General features: G+C 36.9%; 3 protein-coding genes across 5 annotated transcripts in view; 2 read left to right on the plus strand and 1 right to left on the minus strand.

Moving 5' to 3' along the window:
• The window catches only part of parietopsin, a 416841-nt gene that overhangs the window by 379562 nt on the left and 21927 nt on the right, over positions 1–15352 (minus strand). The window lies entirely within an intron of this gene.
• fam185a (family with sequence similarity 185 member A) lies at positions 691–7508 on the plus strand. The gene is made up of 8 exons (XM_007252900.4): positions 691–1211; positions 2926–3035; positions 3665–3757; positions 3848–3986; positions 4400–4441; positions 4531–4626; positions 5092–5223; positions 5897–7508. The coding sequence occupies exons 1-8, from the start codon at positions 818–820 to the stop codon at positions 6007–6009; spliced, it is 1119 nt and encodes a 372-aa protein (XP_007252962.3). The 5' UTR covers positions 691–817; the 3' UTR covers positions 6010–7508.
• On the plus strand, positions 7556–13740 carry armc10 (armadillo repeat containing 10). Its single transcript, XM_007252901.3, has 6 exons — positions 7556–8528; positions 9216–9361; positions 10175–10309; positions 10387–10563; positions 10663–10734; positions 12412–13740. The coding sequence occupies exons 1-6, from the start codon at positions 8246–8248 to the stop codon at positions 12661–12663; spliced, it is 1065 nt and encodes a 354-aa protein (XP_007252963.3). The 5' UTR covers positions 7556–8245; the 3' UTR covers positions 12664–13740.

Below are 15352 nucleotides of genomic sequence, written 5' to 3' on the forward strand. Positions count from 1 at the left end.
GAATATGTTGCTGTAGTCATCTCCACAAACATTCATCCAGCAGGGGGAGCCGTTATACAGCACAACACACAACACCACAAAATACCACAAAATGTTTATTATGCATATATCTACACGCCTAGACACACGTGGTTGGTAACCCATTAGTATTTGACGCTGAGGCATTTATATAAATGATCGTTATATACTCAAATAATACAACCCAGCTGGCACACAACCGACCTTCAACGTTGAAATGTGGTTGAAATATGACTAAAGTAATGTCTGTTGTTGTTTTAACGTTAAAACAAGGTTAAATCAACATTTAATGTTCAGTGGTTGTGCTAACGTTGAAATTTTAACATTGAATCAACATAATGTTCTCTGCTTTTAAAATCAACATTTTACATTTCATCATCATATAATTTCTAAAAATAGTTGGATGGAGAAATGAAAAAGTGTTTTTCTTCTATTTGCAGTAACTGCTTTTTAATGTAACCCTATGTTCATGTTCTAATAGTTTTAGTGTTTTAGTGTTTTTGAGGTCAGATGTTAAATCAGATTGGTAGTGGTGGGTAACTTTCTTTATACTCAGCTTTACTACGGTGAAGTAGGTTTTTTGTTAACACTTTGTTAATCATAGAATTTCAATAATGACGGGAAATTTGAGTAAACTCAATTTCCCACAATTCCCTGTTACCGGCGCTCGAGTCCTATCGTCACGCGTGTGCGCTTTACTGTTGTGACCCCGTGATGTAAACTGTCAGTTATTACTGATCTGAGACCGATAGATCTGAGTAACTTAGGGGCAGCGGTTGGTTTATATAACGTTTGTATAATGAAGCAGCGGTTTCTGTACGCGGCTGTTCGTTTGGTGAATCTGCAGGGATGTTCAGGGCGCTTTATCTTCCAGTCTTTACGGGCGGTTTCGGATTCCTCTGCTGGAGCGAGCGGCGCTCTGAAACAGTGGAGTATAGCAGTCAGTCCTTTCATCAGGGTCAAGTGCCGTTTACACTGTGATATAGTAATACAGCCGCTGGACCCGCACGCCTTTCCCGGAGCAGACCGAGCTTTAATATCTCTACATGGACTTAATGGACACGGTGCTGATCAGGATTTTAAATTGGACAGCTTTCAGGTTCACTATGATCAACAGAGCAATGAACTTACAATTAACTCAGATGAGACCAGCAGTAATTTATCTGTAGAACTGACAACTCCCATTAAAAGCGGTAATTTATATGTCAGATTCTTCTTTGTTATTTTTATTCTTGGAGTTATGTGTTTTACAAAAGGCCATTGCATTTGGTTTGAGTATTCTGACACAATTATTTAAAGAGCTGTAGGACTAATAGAAAACTTAGTCTATCATCTCCCTGCTGGAAAAAAAACGATTTCTACATCACTTTTACTAGCTGGGAACTGTTTTTTTTTTTTTTTTGTATATAATTTTATTTCTATTTTTTTCCCCGCAATTTACAAGGTCAATTACCCAACCCACTGAGAAGGGTATAGCTGCAGCCTGGAGCACCTCCAAAGGGGAGGAACATACCTCCAAACAGGCGGAGCCTACCTCCAAGTAGGATGGTGCTTGGTGTTACGCGGTATGGTGTTTTTCACGACGTTTTGTGCTTGTAAATAACCCCAAAGGTTAATTAATTAATCTATTTCGTTTATTAATTTTTTTTAATGCATTTGCTAAGAGTCTAAAAGCATGTTGTGCACATTGCAACCACATTTTATTTATTTAAAACGTTTAAACTTTTGCCATGCTGTGAATTTTTCAAATTATAAAATAGTAAAGCTTTAAATAATAAAGGCAGTTGTTTATTCATAGCCAATAATATTATAAATACATACACACTACACGTATTTTATTATATTGACATTTAAGAAATATAAATAATCATTAATTGTTGACTAATATATTTATTGACATCCATGAGCCTTTTAATGACGGAGGACTTTTTTTGTGGCATTCGGCAGAGAAATGGAGCTGTGTTGAGTGAGGTCTCCCTGCCTTACGATGTAGACTTTTATATAATATAATATAATATAATGTGATAGTACATTCTATATAACATTAAATTTGATGTAATAGAATAATAGTAATAATAATAATCACGGAAGACTTTTATTATGACATTCGCCGGAGCCGTGGTGAGAGAGGTCTCGCGCACAAACGCGCTCCCCTTTGGAGCTGTGGACCTCCCATTTGGAGGTAAGCCCCTCCTCTTTGGAGGTGCTCCAGTCTGCAGCAGTACATACTTGAACCCACTCACTAGGACTCCCACTATCACCTCCCCGCCTCTTTTCAAACTGTCGAGTAGCATCACAGCGCTTTCGGAGGAAAGATGCCCCAACACCCTTTAGGGTGATGTGGGTAGAGAGGGCCATCTACCCACCCAGAGAGAGCAAGGCCAATGGTGCTCTTTTAGGGCTTGTTTTAGGGCAAGTTGTTAACTTGTGGACCAGCTTGTGCATGCTGATAATGTTGGTAAATCGTCTTGAATTTGCTTGTTAACAAGCAAATTGTTTGATTCAGATAAGTCCAGATAAGTTTATCAGCTTAACCAGTGACCAGTCTGAGGTGGACAGGTTGTTTTTTTAGCTGGGATTTAGGGCAGTTCCCCAGTCAGGGATTAAGCCTTATCTTGGACTATACAGTACACTACTTTTTTATTGAAAGAAAACTTTACAACTAGGTTTATTCTGGCCCATATTGTTGCTTATTGTTTAGCCTATGTAAAATATTTTATGAATTGTAGATGTTTTGGTATTAAAACTGGCAGTAATATTGACTTAACCCTGACTTTAATTTTTTAGGGTGGTCTTGTAAGATACACTAACACAGTGCTGACTTCTGTCAGTTTTGTGTTTATCAACTCCTGTTGTCCCAACAAGAAGCAGTATCTGAATCTGCATGATTCTTATTTGTTCCTGCAGATCTTGAAGTTGTTACTCGAGGAATGGGTAGTGTGAGTATCCGGAAAATGGAAAGTGATCTCTGTCAGGTTCAAACAGAAAAAGGTCACTGTGTTCTTCAATCCCTAAAGGTAATGCGTTTAAGGTCATGATCCTGAAACTATATTATACACGAATCAGCCATTAAACCATTATAACCACCTGCTTAATATTGTGTAGACTCCTCGTGCAGCCAAACGGCTTTGATATTTCGACACACAGACTCCAACAGGATAGCCAGCATTCATTTTTTTAGCAGTTTTTGTTGTTTTAGCTCTTCTGAGAACCTGGAACAGATGGTCTAGGCTTTGCTCCCTTTGTGCATTAGTGAGCCTTGGGTGCTTATGACCTGATTATCAGTTAACTGGTTGACTTTCCTTGAACTACATATGGGAGATACTACTATCCACTGCATACCAGAAACCCCACAAGGCCTGCCTGCTGTTTTGGATATGCTCTGATCCAATTATTTAGACCTCATAATTTGGTTTGTAAAGGGCCTAATTATCCTATAATATACAATGTTCTTCACTTCAAGTCAGTGGTTGTAACATTATGGCTGATTGGTGTATGTCTTTTGTGCTGTTTTCTGTGCTTGTATTTTATGGTTCTGATATTTACAGTTTCAGATATTATTTAAGGATTAAATTAATTAAATGTAATCAGAAGAGTAAGTGTATTTTGTATTTATGCACAATTAATTGATCCTATCATTGTTTAGAGTCACAAATTGCAAGTGCAGTCCAGCGGAGGAAACATCACTGGCAATGGCACTATACACGGTGACATAGAGATCAGTACAGCTGGAGACAGTGTAAGTAGCTTAAATCTTTATGATGCATTCTGCTTATCATCTGAATTGTAAAAACACCCACAAGCTTTACTGATTGTGTGACTTTTTCAGAGTGTTAATATTAAAAAGATCCAGGGGAATACCATGAATGTGTCCACACATCAGGGTCCACTTAATGTGAAAGCCATCTATGCTGAATACAGTTCAGTGGCTTCTTCTTCAGGGAAAGTCCACATTGGACATTTACACGGTGAGAGACTTACAACATCACACAAGGAGCATTTTTACATTTCCTTAAAAATGGCCATTTTTTTTTACATAAGTAACTTCTTAAGGCCATAGTGTGAACATCTACAGAATGATATTATTATGTTTAAACAACTGACACTCTTTAACACCACAGAAAAAACTCAGCACCTTCTTTGACTTCTTTAAAGCTTGTGCTCCATCCAATACTTGAGAGTTGGGGATGACCTCACTAAAGCTCTCATCACTAAATGCAATTAGATTCTCACAGCATGGCTCCAGAATCTAGTAGAAAGAATGAGCAGGTATCCCAGTACTTATGGCCACATATTTAATTCAGCATTTGCTGCTGATATCAGCCCAATACTAACACCCAGCAGTGCCATGTTCATAATTTAACATGTTTTTATTGAACAGGTGAAGCCCACGTTCAGAATGACACAGGAGATATACTCATTGGTATGTAAATGTTTTCTATTTACATTTGAGAACACAAATTCTTACATTTATTATTAGATTTAACTCATAAAGGACTTTTGATTCTGCAGACAGTTCAAGCAGTGATTTGACAGCGGTCACTAATGTTGGCAATATCGATGTATATGTCAGCCAAACAGGAACAGCTATACTTCATGCCCAGCAAGGTATTTTAAGCAGCAATATGATTTCTAAAACTGTTCAAAAATACTCTGACCAGTCCAGTACTTTAAACTACAACAGTTTTCTTTATATTGTAAATCAGGTGTCCTGAAAATGTTTAATATATATATACAATTCTAATATGACTTTGTTGTAGTGTACATGTTAAATAAATGCAGTAGATAAGTAGACATTCAGGCTAACAAACAAAATGCTGTTTGCATCAACCTATTGTGCCAATAGTACATTTATGCAAATAACAGAATTGAGCACAGTTTTAGGGCTCTAAACAATATAAAAAAACAATATTTGTGTAGTCACGTATTTTTATTATAAGATAATACTTTTTTTTATTTTGTGAAATTATTTAAATATTTTGAAATCTAAAAAGGTAAAGGTAAAAAATAAATGAATTAAAGGTTTGTAGTTAATTTCCATTCCTTCTGTGCCAAAAACACTCTTCTACAAAGGTGCTGTGAATATCCGTGTGCCAGAGACTATAAAAGCAGGGGTGCAGCTGGGTGGGACCACAGTACATATCAATTCTGAAATCTCTCAGGAGACAGAGCGCCACTCAGCAGATGGAAACACTGTAATTATGGGTGAGTATTTTCTTTATCTGCGTATTAGAGGTTATCTCTAGAAAATACAGGAAATACAGGAAACTGAGCAGCAGCACTTTTTTTTCATGAATACTCTAAACATTGCTAACTTATTGTACAGTTGAATTAATTGGTGGGGTGGCAGCAGAGGCCATTCGTTTGAACTTTATGCTATTTTATTTAACGTTTTATTTACAGTGTTTGTTTTTGTTTGTTGTGATGTAAACATGATTCCAATGAAATGATATAAAACTGTTGTCTCATTGGGACTTCCTGTATAAACTGATAATAATAAAAAAGATGGATAAATAAATTAAGTTTGTTTCATTAGTGTCAATGTAAACTTGCATCTTTATCATCCCTCTGAGGATTTTCAGTGCAGTGTGGGACTCTCTATGACCTTTTCATACAGAACATTTTATTTTAGGTAAAAAAATAATAATTATGCCCAAGGATAATTAAATACAGTAAGGATGACATTAAACATTACAATTATGTAACAATTTGCTTAAATTACAATTTATAGAATTAAAACTAGACCCAATTCAAGGTTCAACACATTTAATATCACATGTAGGATTTGTATTTGTTATAACAGTCTACCACACTGTTCTCATGCTACAGGTCTTACTGTGCTCTAAGTTTTTGGTGTTGTGTTTATGTGTTTTTGCAGCCCAGCTGAATAGTGGGTCTCGTGAGGACTGCTGGATCAAGGCTACTGCAAACAGAGGACCTGTGAGCCTTAAGACCCAGAGCTGGTTTGAGACACTTAAACTGAGGAGCTGAGTAGAAAGTGTCCCTTAAAATGCCACAGATGGTAAAATTGCAACCTGGTGAAATCACACAAAATCTTCAGTTATTCTGTCTTATAATATATGACCTGTGCAGCTGATTCGTCAACTGAATCAGACTTTGGGGAATCCACTTACACAGTGTATAATAATGATTATTTATTGTAAAACAGAGTATAATAATATATAAAAAAAAATTAAAAAATAAAAAGGTACAAATAATGGATAATGTTTATTAATTTGTTAAAAAATCAGACTGCTGGTAAACCTTTCGGTGAGAAATGTTACCATATGATAAATAATCAATATTTCTTAATAAAATAAACTGTTGAGAACAGAATTGTCTCTATTCCAATACATTATCCTTTCACATCTAGCAGCAGACTCTGCTGTCAGACCCTGTGAAGATCAGTTAATTTTAAAAGAGTAGAAAAGGTGTGGGAAATATGAGTCAGATATTTGTGAAAATAATATTACTATATGTTTTTATGTTGCACAACTATCGTAACAACTGCATGTATCATAAAAAGACAGATTTACACCTGCTTTGATGATATACACAACAGCAACATTTGCATAGTAACTGCACAGACTGCAGAGTAACAGATTAAATGCTGGCCTATCATTCTGTAATTGTGTGTGAGTGGTCCAGAGGTTTGCATCCTATAATTACAGTGACCCAGACATCAAATTAATGTCTGACAAAATTGATGGATGGATAGGAAAAACATGTGGCATAACTGTTGTTTTTGTCTTAAATACTGTGGTACAGCTGCCACAAACAGCATGAATAGATTTGAAATCTGAATCTGAGGTTGTGGCGATGATGTCCAGGGAGTCAAGTGCCTGCCCAGTGAAGATACGAATTTCATTTTCCAGCAGGACTCGGCACACTGCCCATACTGCTAAAATACCAGTTGGTCTTACATAATAAGCTGCTGAGACAATGATTTTTGATCAACAGTGAAAAAATAAAATGCTTAAAATAGATCACTTTGTGTGTAACATCTCTATATAATATGAGTTTAACATTTTGAACTGAATTACTGAAATGAAGTAACTTTTCAATGATATAAAACAAATTGAGATGCACTAGTATATCTGCATCAATAAATTAAAGTAAAGCTGAAAATTAAATAGCTAAAAATAAGAAGAAATGCTTTGTGGACTATCCCTGATGTCTGCCATCACAGTTGTTAGAAGGCTATAATCCTTATTGCCCATTTCTCCTGCTTTTAACGCATACCCTTAAAAACCTGACTGATCACCTCCTGCTGAATATTTCTTCTATTTATGCTGAAGAAAATCAATGTCCATCACTATTTTACCTGACAGAGGTGTTAATGTAATGGCTAATTATTGTACTGCGTGTGCAACGACCACAGAATTCAGAGTTGCCAGGTTCGCAGTTTTCCCGCCAAATTGGGCTTCTTTGAAAATCCATTTGAGGGTGAAAATTCAAAGGATGGCGGGGTGCGTTTTGGGCTAACGTTACTTTTAAAAAGGACCGCGGCCGCCAAAAAAAAGAGAGAGAGAATAAAAAATGTTAAAGAGAAGAGAGTTCAGGAGGGGCAATTATGATACTTTTAAATGTTCTTGACTGGGATATAAACTGTTATAAAATAACTAATAAAGCAAAAATGTTACAATATTATTAATGACTTTAAGATAAAAAGCAATACTGATAATAAATCCCTTATAAACAAAATGCTAAGTAGCACACTTTATTATTTTGCCATTTGCTATAAACGTGTGTGACAGATATTTTGGGCTACTGAAGGGCGAGTTTTGGATTGACTTTGGGCTGGATATTTTTTGTTAGACCTGGCAACCCTGACAAAATCCTGTGAAGTTTTCATTGGTCACTGATGCGATGCCAGAAGTAAAAGCTGGGTTCCGTTCCAATAAGCGTGTATATGCCCTAACTAGGACACTCACGTAGTGCGTATTAATCCTGGCTTGTACAACAAGCTATACATGCGACACAATTCTGCAGACAAATAGACACTGCGGACTATTCTAGCCATATTCCACAATAGAGCAGTCTCTTCTTTAGCTAAGCTACTTGTTTTCTATTTTGAAAGCCTAGTTAGCTCAAGTCTTCTAGTTAGGGCCCGAGTAATCATATTGGTCTACAGCCTACAGACTTTGATAGCTGGAAACAAATGCGGAGCTGTCCGGCATGACAGTAAATGGCTTCTTTAACAGAAACTATTATTTAAAACGTCCTAATGAAACACTACGTTGACTGCAGGATGGGAGAAGATGGGCTCATACCGCGGTTAAGTAATGTTAATGTGAAGGCTTTGTTGGGAATCCTGGCAGGAGCTGGAGCCTCGTATGGGCTTTACAAGCTGTTACGCGGGCGCGGAGGAGATGCGGAGATAAACAAAGCGAAGCCCAGAAAAAATAACATTACTGCTGTACAGCCGGGGAGCCTGATGGCCAAAGTGTCTGGATTTAATGTCGTTAGCAGGAAAGACGGAGGGAATCTGACCGCAGAAGTCTCATCAAGTAAGCAGTAAATATGAATTAGCCGAGCTCAGTTAACTTTACTGACACCACAAGTGTTAACTTAGTTAGCATGCTAGCTATAGCTGGTAATCTGCCCTGGAAGCTAGGTAGCTAGCTAGCTAACTAAGCTAGCTAGGTTTAAGTGTTCCTTAAAACTGTAATCTAGGTTAGCTAGCTTGCAGGTCTACAGTAAGTTACATAACATAAGCAGAACCAGTCCTGTATACATAGCTAGCTAATGTTAGTGCGCTAGCTAGCTAACTGTTAGCTAGGTTACTAGTAGTGCTGGGCAGTATGACCAAAAATGTATATCGCGGTTTAAAATTTATATTCTTAGGGTTTACGGTACACAGTAAGTTGAAGCAGTCCTATAAAAAACAGCAGATCCTCCCCCAACTGTTAGATAACAAACAGTAATGTTGATATTATATTTTTTGCTCCCTGTTGAGGTGTTATAACTGTTTTTCCCCACTCAGCTATGCCACGTTATGGTGGCATACGACAAATGCATACCAGAGGTGTAAGTTAATTAAAACTGGAATACCAGATAAACTGGTATAGCGCCCAGGACTACTAGCTAGCTAACTTCTGTAGTTATAAAGATCATTTATTTCCATAAAGCTGTGCATTGTTGCTAACAGTGACTTCCAGTCACTCACTTCTCTTCTCTTTCTTCTTGTTCGCAAGGTGAAATTCTCTCAAAGTCTCCTGGGAGTCTGGAGCCAAGGCACCTCAGCATGCTCCTTTCTCTTCTCCAGAGCAGCCCAAACCCAGCAGAGAGGCGAGAGGTTCTCAAAACATTAGGAAACGCTTCTGCCTTTACAGTAAACCAGGTCTTACACCCAACATTTGTTTCATAAGTAGGTTGTACATCCATTTTATAACCATTGAAATTTGTTGTGTCTGGTTTTAGTTGGACTCTACAGATGAGGTGTAAATTAAACCAGATGAATCCAGTCCTGGTCCAGGAAATCTGTCACTTAGAAGAGTTTACAACTCTGGAAAAAAATTAAGAGACCACTTGATTATTGTTTTTGCCAAATTCAAAACATCTATATAAATAAGAGGACAATGAATGATCACAAGCCATCAAACCAAGCCAAACTGCTTAAAGTTTTGCACCAGGAGTGGCATAAAGTTATCCAAAAGCAGTGTGTAAGACTGGTGGAGGAGAACATGCCAAGATGCATAAAAACTGTGATTTAAAAACAGGGTTATTCCACCAAATATTGATTTCGTAACTCTTAAAACTTTATGAATATGATCTTGTTTTCTTTGCATTATTTGAGGTCTGAAAGCTCTGCATCTTTTTTGTTATTTCAGTAATTTCTCATCTTCTGCAAACAAATGCTCTAAATGACAATATTTTTATTTGGGGAAAATGTTGTCTGTAGTTTATAGAATAAAACAACAATGTTCATTTTACTCAAACATATTCCTGAAAATAGTAAAACCATAGAAACTGAAGTGGTCTTTTAATTTCCAGAGCTGTAAAAACAGCAAATGTGGCTTTGAAATTCAGACGCACCTCAAGGCTTTAATTATCTGGATCAGATAGCTCTGTAAGGTGGTAGATCTTTAGGATAAAGTTTTGGCAATGCTGAACAAAACTGTTAGCTACTTGACCAAGTCCTCTCTCTTTCTAGGACCTTCTCCGAGAATTTGGAGGCCTTCACATCATAGCTGGCTTCCTCTCAGACCCTGTGCCTGATGTTAGAGTGCAGACTCTGAATGCCTTGAATAACCTGAGCATGAATATACGCAATCAGGAGCAACTGAAGGTGTGCTTTAAAGCCCTTTGTGTAATCATATAGCACAGCTTCTTTTATATAATTCTAATATTGTCTTTTATTTTCAGGTGTATGTTCCGTCAGTGGTGCAGTTGATTGAGATGTCCCCTGTGAATTCGGATCTTCAGCTGGCAGGACTGAGGCTGCTGACGAATTTGACTGTCACAGATGACAATCAGCATTTAATGAAAAACTCCATTACCCTCCTCTTGTCTCTCCTTGTAGTGAGCAATGAACTCCTACAGGTGCTTATCAGAGTAAAGTGTTTGGATTATAGAGCCGGTTTTATATATTTCAACTGTTTTTATCATTTTAAATTTTTTGGTGGTTTCTTTTGTCTACAGGTCCAGGCTTTGAAGGTTTTAGTGAATTTGTCATCCAATCCAGATATGATGGATGACATTGTTCAAACCCAGGTAAAGTGTGAATAAATAACCCATAGACTGCATGCAGTATAAATAAAAACTTTTTGACTGTATACTCCAATTAATTATGTAAAGTTCCATTTGCTCTATTTATTGTAGTTGACTTCAGTACTAAACCCTTGCTGCTGTAAGAGTGTAAAAATAGATTTAGCCTGCTATAAAAAGTTGACTTTAGTCTTGACAGGACACTTTTATCCCACTGTCCTAATAGAGGTATTCTGACCTTCTCCTTTTACCCTTCACTTGTAGGTCATTTTTAATTAAGCATTAACTTAAATAAATGGGATAATAACTTCTTTACAATTTAGCTTGTCTAGGAAATTTAGTTTCTCATTCTAGGGTAACCTAAATAAACATTTTTTGATATAAATTAATATATGTATTTTTTTTTATTTATAGTAAAATATAGTTTTCTTGTATTTCTCTCTATAATTTAAAATGCCTGCTGCATTGAAAGTGGGGTGCCCTAAATGTATTTTAGAGTAAATAATAAAGGTTGGTTTATTGACTGACTAAAATCTTCACAGAAATGCTCCAAAATCCAGTAAAAAAACTTCCCAGGACACTAAAAATTACTTTAACAAAAGCAGGTGTGATGATGTCAATAGGCCAGACCCATCACCAGCACTTAGACCTTAGTATGAACACTGTGTATTAGTAATTGATTGTAACTTGTAATACTTATCTGATAACTTTCCCTAGGGGACTCGTGGTCTGCCAGCTCTCTCATGGGTGATCGAAGGGCCCTCGATTCACTAGTGGGGAGGGGGGTGAGACTGCTGCTCCGTAAAACCTGTGGGGGGAAAAAGGGATAAATGTTATTAATAATATGTTGTTTAGATACTTACCGGTAAAGTGTACTATTTTGGGGATTAGACATGTCTTTAAATAACTGATATCAGTAGTGTGTATAAAGTATTGTTGTTTCTGTATGTTCATATGTATGTTTTAGTCACCCTTAGTAATAGTAGCAGCCGATTGTTTGGTGGGTGGGCTACAGCCTTAAAAGGGGTCTCCTCTTTGTATTGTTAGAGGGAGGTAGGGTTTTTGTGCAGCAGGCCAGCTGTGACCCTTTACTGGCTGATGTGAAGTCAGGTAGCCCTCATTACTTTTAAAACTACTTTCTTTAACATTTTTTCTGCGTGCTGAGAACTAAAATAAAATCAATGGGGTTTTTGCACTTACCTCTGACGTGTTCGTCTCTCTCTTGTTGGTGGAGCCCGCCTTCCAGTCCTTACACTTGTCCACACGTAAACCCAGCAGCAACATTCACAGCAGGATAAACTATTTTAATACCCATTATTTCAGAAAAAACAATGTCTGAGCAGGCGTCTTATACATTACATTTAATTATTTATGTTAAATTAAGTAAGAATAGAAATTGTGTATAAAACACGCAATCTCCCCCCCCCCACTTACTGTTACTTAGGAAATCATGACAGTTTGAATAGAAGTACAGAAATATTTACTTAAACATGTCTGCATTGTAGTGTTAAAATTTTCATGTTAAAAGTGGGGCTCTGAGTGGTCACCACTAGGATCACCGGTTCACATCCCGTATCATGCTGCTTGCCATCAGCAGCCCGAACTAATGCTGCACTAACTGATACCTCTAAATAATCAGTTGTTATTCCTGGATTAAATTTTCACATTTTGTAATTTTTGCAGGCTCCAGCCTCCCTGGTACTTCTCTTTGATGGCTGTACAAATACAGAAGTTCTTCTTCGCTTGCTGTTTTTTGCGGGGAACCTACGGGCCTGGAGACCATCTGCGCAGGTGGCTGAAGCTCTCAGGAGGCAGCAAGACTCTCTGTATTGTGTGCTGCTGGACAGCTCCTCACAGTTCCACAGCAGGCTCCCTCTTCTTCTCACCCACCCAGATGAGGAGATTAAAGCTCAGGTGGCACGGCTTCTCACCTAGCCTCTGAACGCGGCTTCACTTAGCCTTCAACTGCCAAAACCTTATGAAGTCTCCTGCCTGACCAGTGCTTTGGCACAGTTTGTTTTATAGTTTTGTTAGGTATAAATTATGGAGACTTGTATTTTGTTTAAAAAAAAAAGCTGGACATCAAATAATAGGTCTATTTGTGAAATTTTGATGTTTGGGCAGATTTGTGCTGTAAACTTGCACTGATGCAGGGAAGTAGCTTTAGCATTGGTTAGCGAAAGGGTTTTGTTACATCTGGAATATTTTATTGCATTAAAATAGACGGGAACTTCAACTCATGCAGGCTTCTTACAGAGGGTGGTGTCTGCTTGAAGGTTTTCCTTCTCCTTCTCTGACGTTCATGTTCTCACTGCCAAACCCTTTTCTAGTCAGGTGAATGAATGTCTCCCTGTTGCAGAAGCCCAGTGTTACACAAAGTGCTTTCTTTAACTTATCTTCAGTGACTAAAGAAAGGACTAGTGTGTGTGGTTGCTAATGTTTGCCTTGCTTTTGTGAACTTTTGAAGAATTAATGGACGATGAATGCATGTTTTTTTTTTTTTTTTACAGTGAAAGTACTGGACAGCTCTCCAGTGCTGTAACAGGTCTGCATGTTGTGAGAAGTGTTTGGGACATGCCTTTAAATCTCAGCTGCTGATTTTAATTCTTAATGCATAACCAGAGTCTTTATAAAGCAAAATGTATAATGGAGGGTCCGTTTGGTCCTTTTGTTTTTCTGCAAATGGATCCCAAATAGAATTGTTCATAAATCAAATGCCATGATCAAATGTGAAAATTTGTATGTGTTGCAGTCGTAAGCATTGCACCTCATTGATTATACTGTTCTGTCACGCTAGGAAATGACATTTTGCAGTCTAGTGTAACATGACGGTACACTTGTTGCCACTGCTATTGAAGGTTTATGCTCTCAGACAGAAGTTGCTTGCCTTTATGAAAAATAACTGACATCAAATTTTGAAATGCTTGTTGCATATATCTGTTTTAATTTATTTGTATTAAACTGTGAAATAAATTTATTTTGAGTTATTTTGGATAAAAATGTTTTAATGTCTTTTTGTATGTATTCATTTACTGTAACACAAATAGATCAGGAATAACATTATGAACACTTTGTTTCTGCACTTATTATTAGATTTTCCAACTCTACTGAGCATATCGGAGCAGTAGTTCTATAATTACAGACTGTGGTTCATCTGTTTCTCTGCATACTTTTGTATTTTTTTCATTATGTTCTTTAGTGTATGTGGCACTCTTTGGATGGTAGATCACTGTCAGCACTTTACGGAAACTGATATTGTGGTGTGAGTGGTTTAGACACAGCACTTAGCGCTGCTGGACTGAGACAATTAACCAGCAGCCTCTTGTGACTACTGATGACCAAAGGACTAGAGGATGACCAACACAAATTGTGACTTTACAGCTGTCTACATGGTGGACCAGCTAGTTAGGAGTGTCTAATAGTGTGTCCAGTGTTTAAAAACTCCAGCAGTACTGTTATGTTTGAGCTATTCATACCAGCACCATGTCAGTTACTGCTGTTATGAGAATAATCTGGCATCAAAACAATGCCTGCTCTGTGGGAGTCTGGCCATTGAAGCACAAGGTGAAAGGACGACAATGAAGTATGCACAAAAACAGAAGCACAACAGTCTGTAATTACAGAACTATAAGGTGTCCTGTGTCAGTGGAGCTGAAACATGAAGAATGAGTGTGGAAACAATGAGGGTGGTCATAATGATACAAGGGTTGCTTAACTGAACCATTGTTAGTGCTTACTGAAATATTTATTTCCAGACTCCAGTTGTTGTTTACTTTCTTTTTCTAAAGTGCAATATCAAATTAATATAATTAAAATAACAGTAACAAGTCCTTAAATAAAACTTTTTTTTTTTTTACTGGAATAAGTGTAAACTACTCAGTTTGTGTGACCTCATCAAGTGTCATTAAATCCACTACAGGATTCAAGAAGAGAAAATAATGCTGATATCAGAGTAAATTGCATTATGTGTATTATTAAGACAATAATAGAGAGCTGTAGAGCTCAATGTGGAGTAAGACACAAACAGGTGCAAGAGCTATATTTATATTTAGATTCATTCATACTGTAAGTAAACATCATTTAGAAATGTATTCACAGTGAGGATGATTCCAAAATAAATACACTAAATTTAGTAGTCTTGAAAACTCGATATACATTTTGGTCCCATTTGTAATCGGTGGATGTAACTTCATTTATGTAAAGCAAAAATAATAATTGAGATATTGCAGATCTTTTTGAACCATATAACATTATTAATTTCTTGTTATTAATATTTGTTATTTTTCATAGAGCATTACAATTTTTTTTACCATTTATTAGTAAAAGTCAAAACATACGTAATGAAAAAGCATAATTAAAATTATGCAGGTTTAACTTTAATTATAATACTGCTAGCTTTTATCTAATGCTACAGCGCACGGAAATTAAGAAAAAAAAACCTGTACAGCGGGCAAGACTTTCATTATTTTTTACATTTACAAAACATTGATATACTTCCGAGAATTCAGAGGTGAAATTATTTTTGATGGGAGCCATGATGCTCTTGTAAGCATCCCATCCAGGAGGGAAAAAAAACTCTGCCCGCCCACACTAAAAACTGATTGGCTGACTCGCATGCAATTGG

Source organism: Astyanax mexicanus, chromosome 10, assembly GCF_023375975.1.
Source record: "Astyanax mexicanus isolate ESR-SI-001 chromosome 10, AstMex3_surface, whole genome shotgun sequence".
Classification (NCBI taxonomy): Eukaryota; Metazoa; Chordata; class Actinopteri; order Characiformes; family Acestrorhamphidae; genus Astyanax; species Astyanax mexicanus.

Excerpts from the sequence above, each read along its gene's own strand:
- fam185a (XM_007252900.4), top strand. The coding sequence starts at position 818 with ATGAAGCAGCGGTTTCTGTACGCGGCTGTTCGTTTGGTGAATCTGCAG. Across the intron at positions 1,212-2,925 it reads GACAACTCCCATTAAAAGCG|ATCTTGAAGTTGTTACTCGA; the intron begins GTAATTTATATG and ends TTGTTCCTGCAG. Across the intron at positions 4,442-4,530 it reads CACAGGAGATATACTCATTG|ACAGTTCAAGCAGTGATTTG; the intron begins GTATGTAAATGT and ends TTGATTCTGCAG.
- armc10 (XM_007252901.3), top strand. The coding sequence starts at position 8,246 with ATGAAACACTACGTTGACTGCAGGATGGGAGAAGATGGGCTCATACCG. Across the intron at positions 9,362-10,174 it reads CTGCCTTTACAGTAAACCAG|GACCTTCTCCGAGAATTTGG; the intron begins GTCTTACACCCA and ends CTCTCTTTCTAG. Across the intron at positions 10,735-12,411 it reads ATGACATTGTTCAAACCCAG|GCTCCAGCCTCCCTGGTACT; the intron begins GTAAAGTGTGAA and ends TAATTTTTGCAG.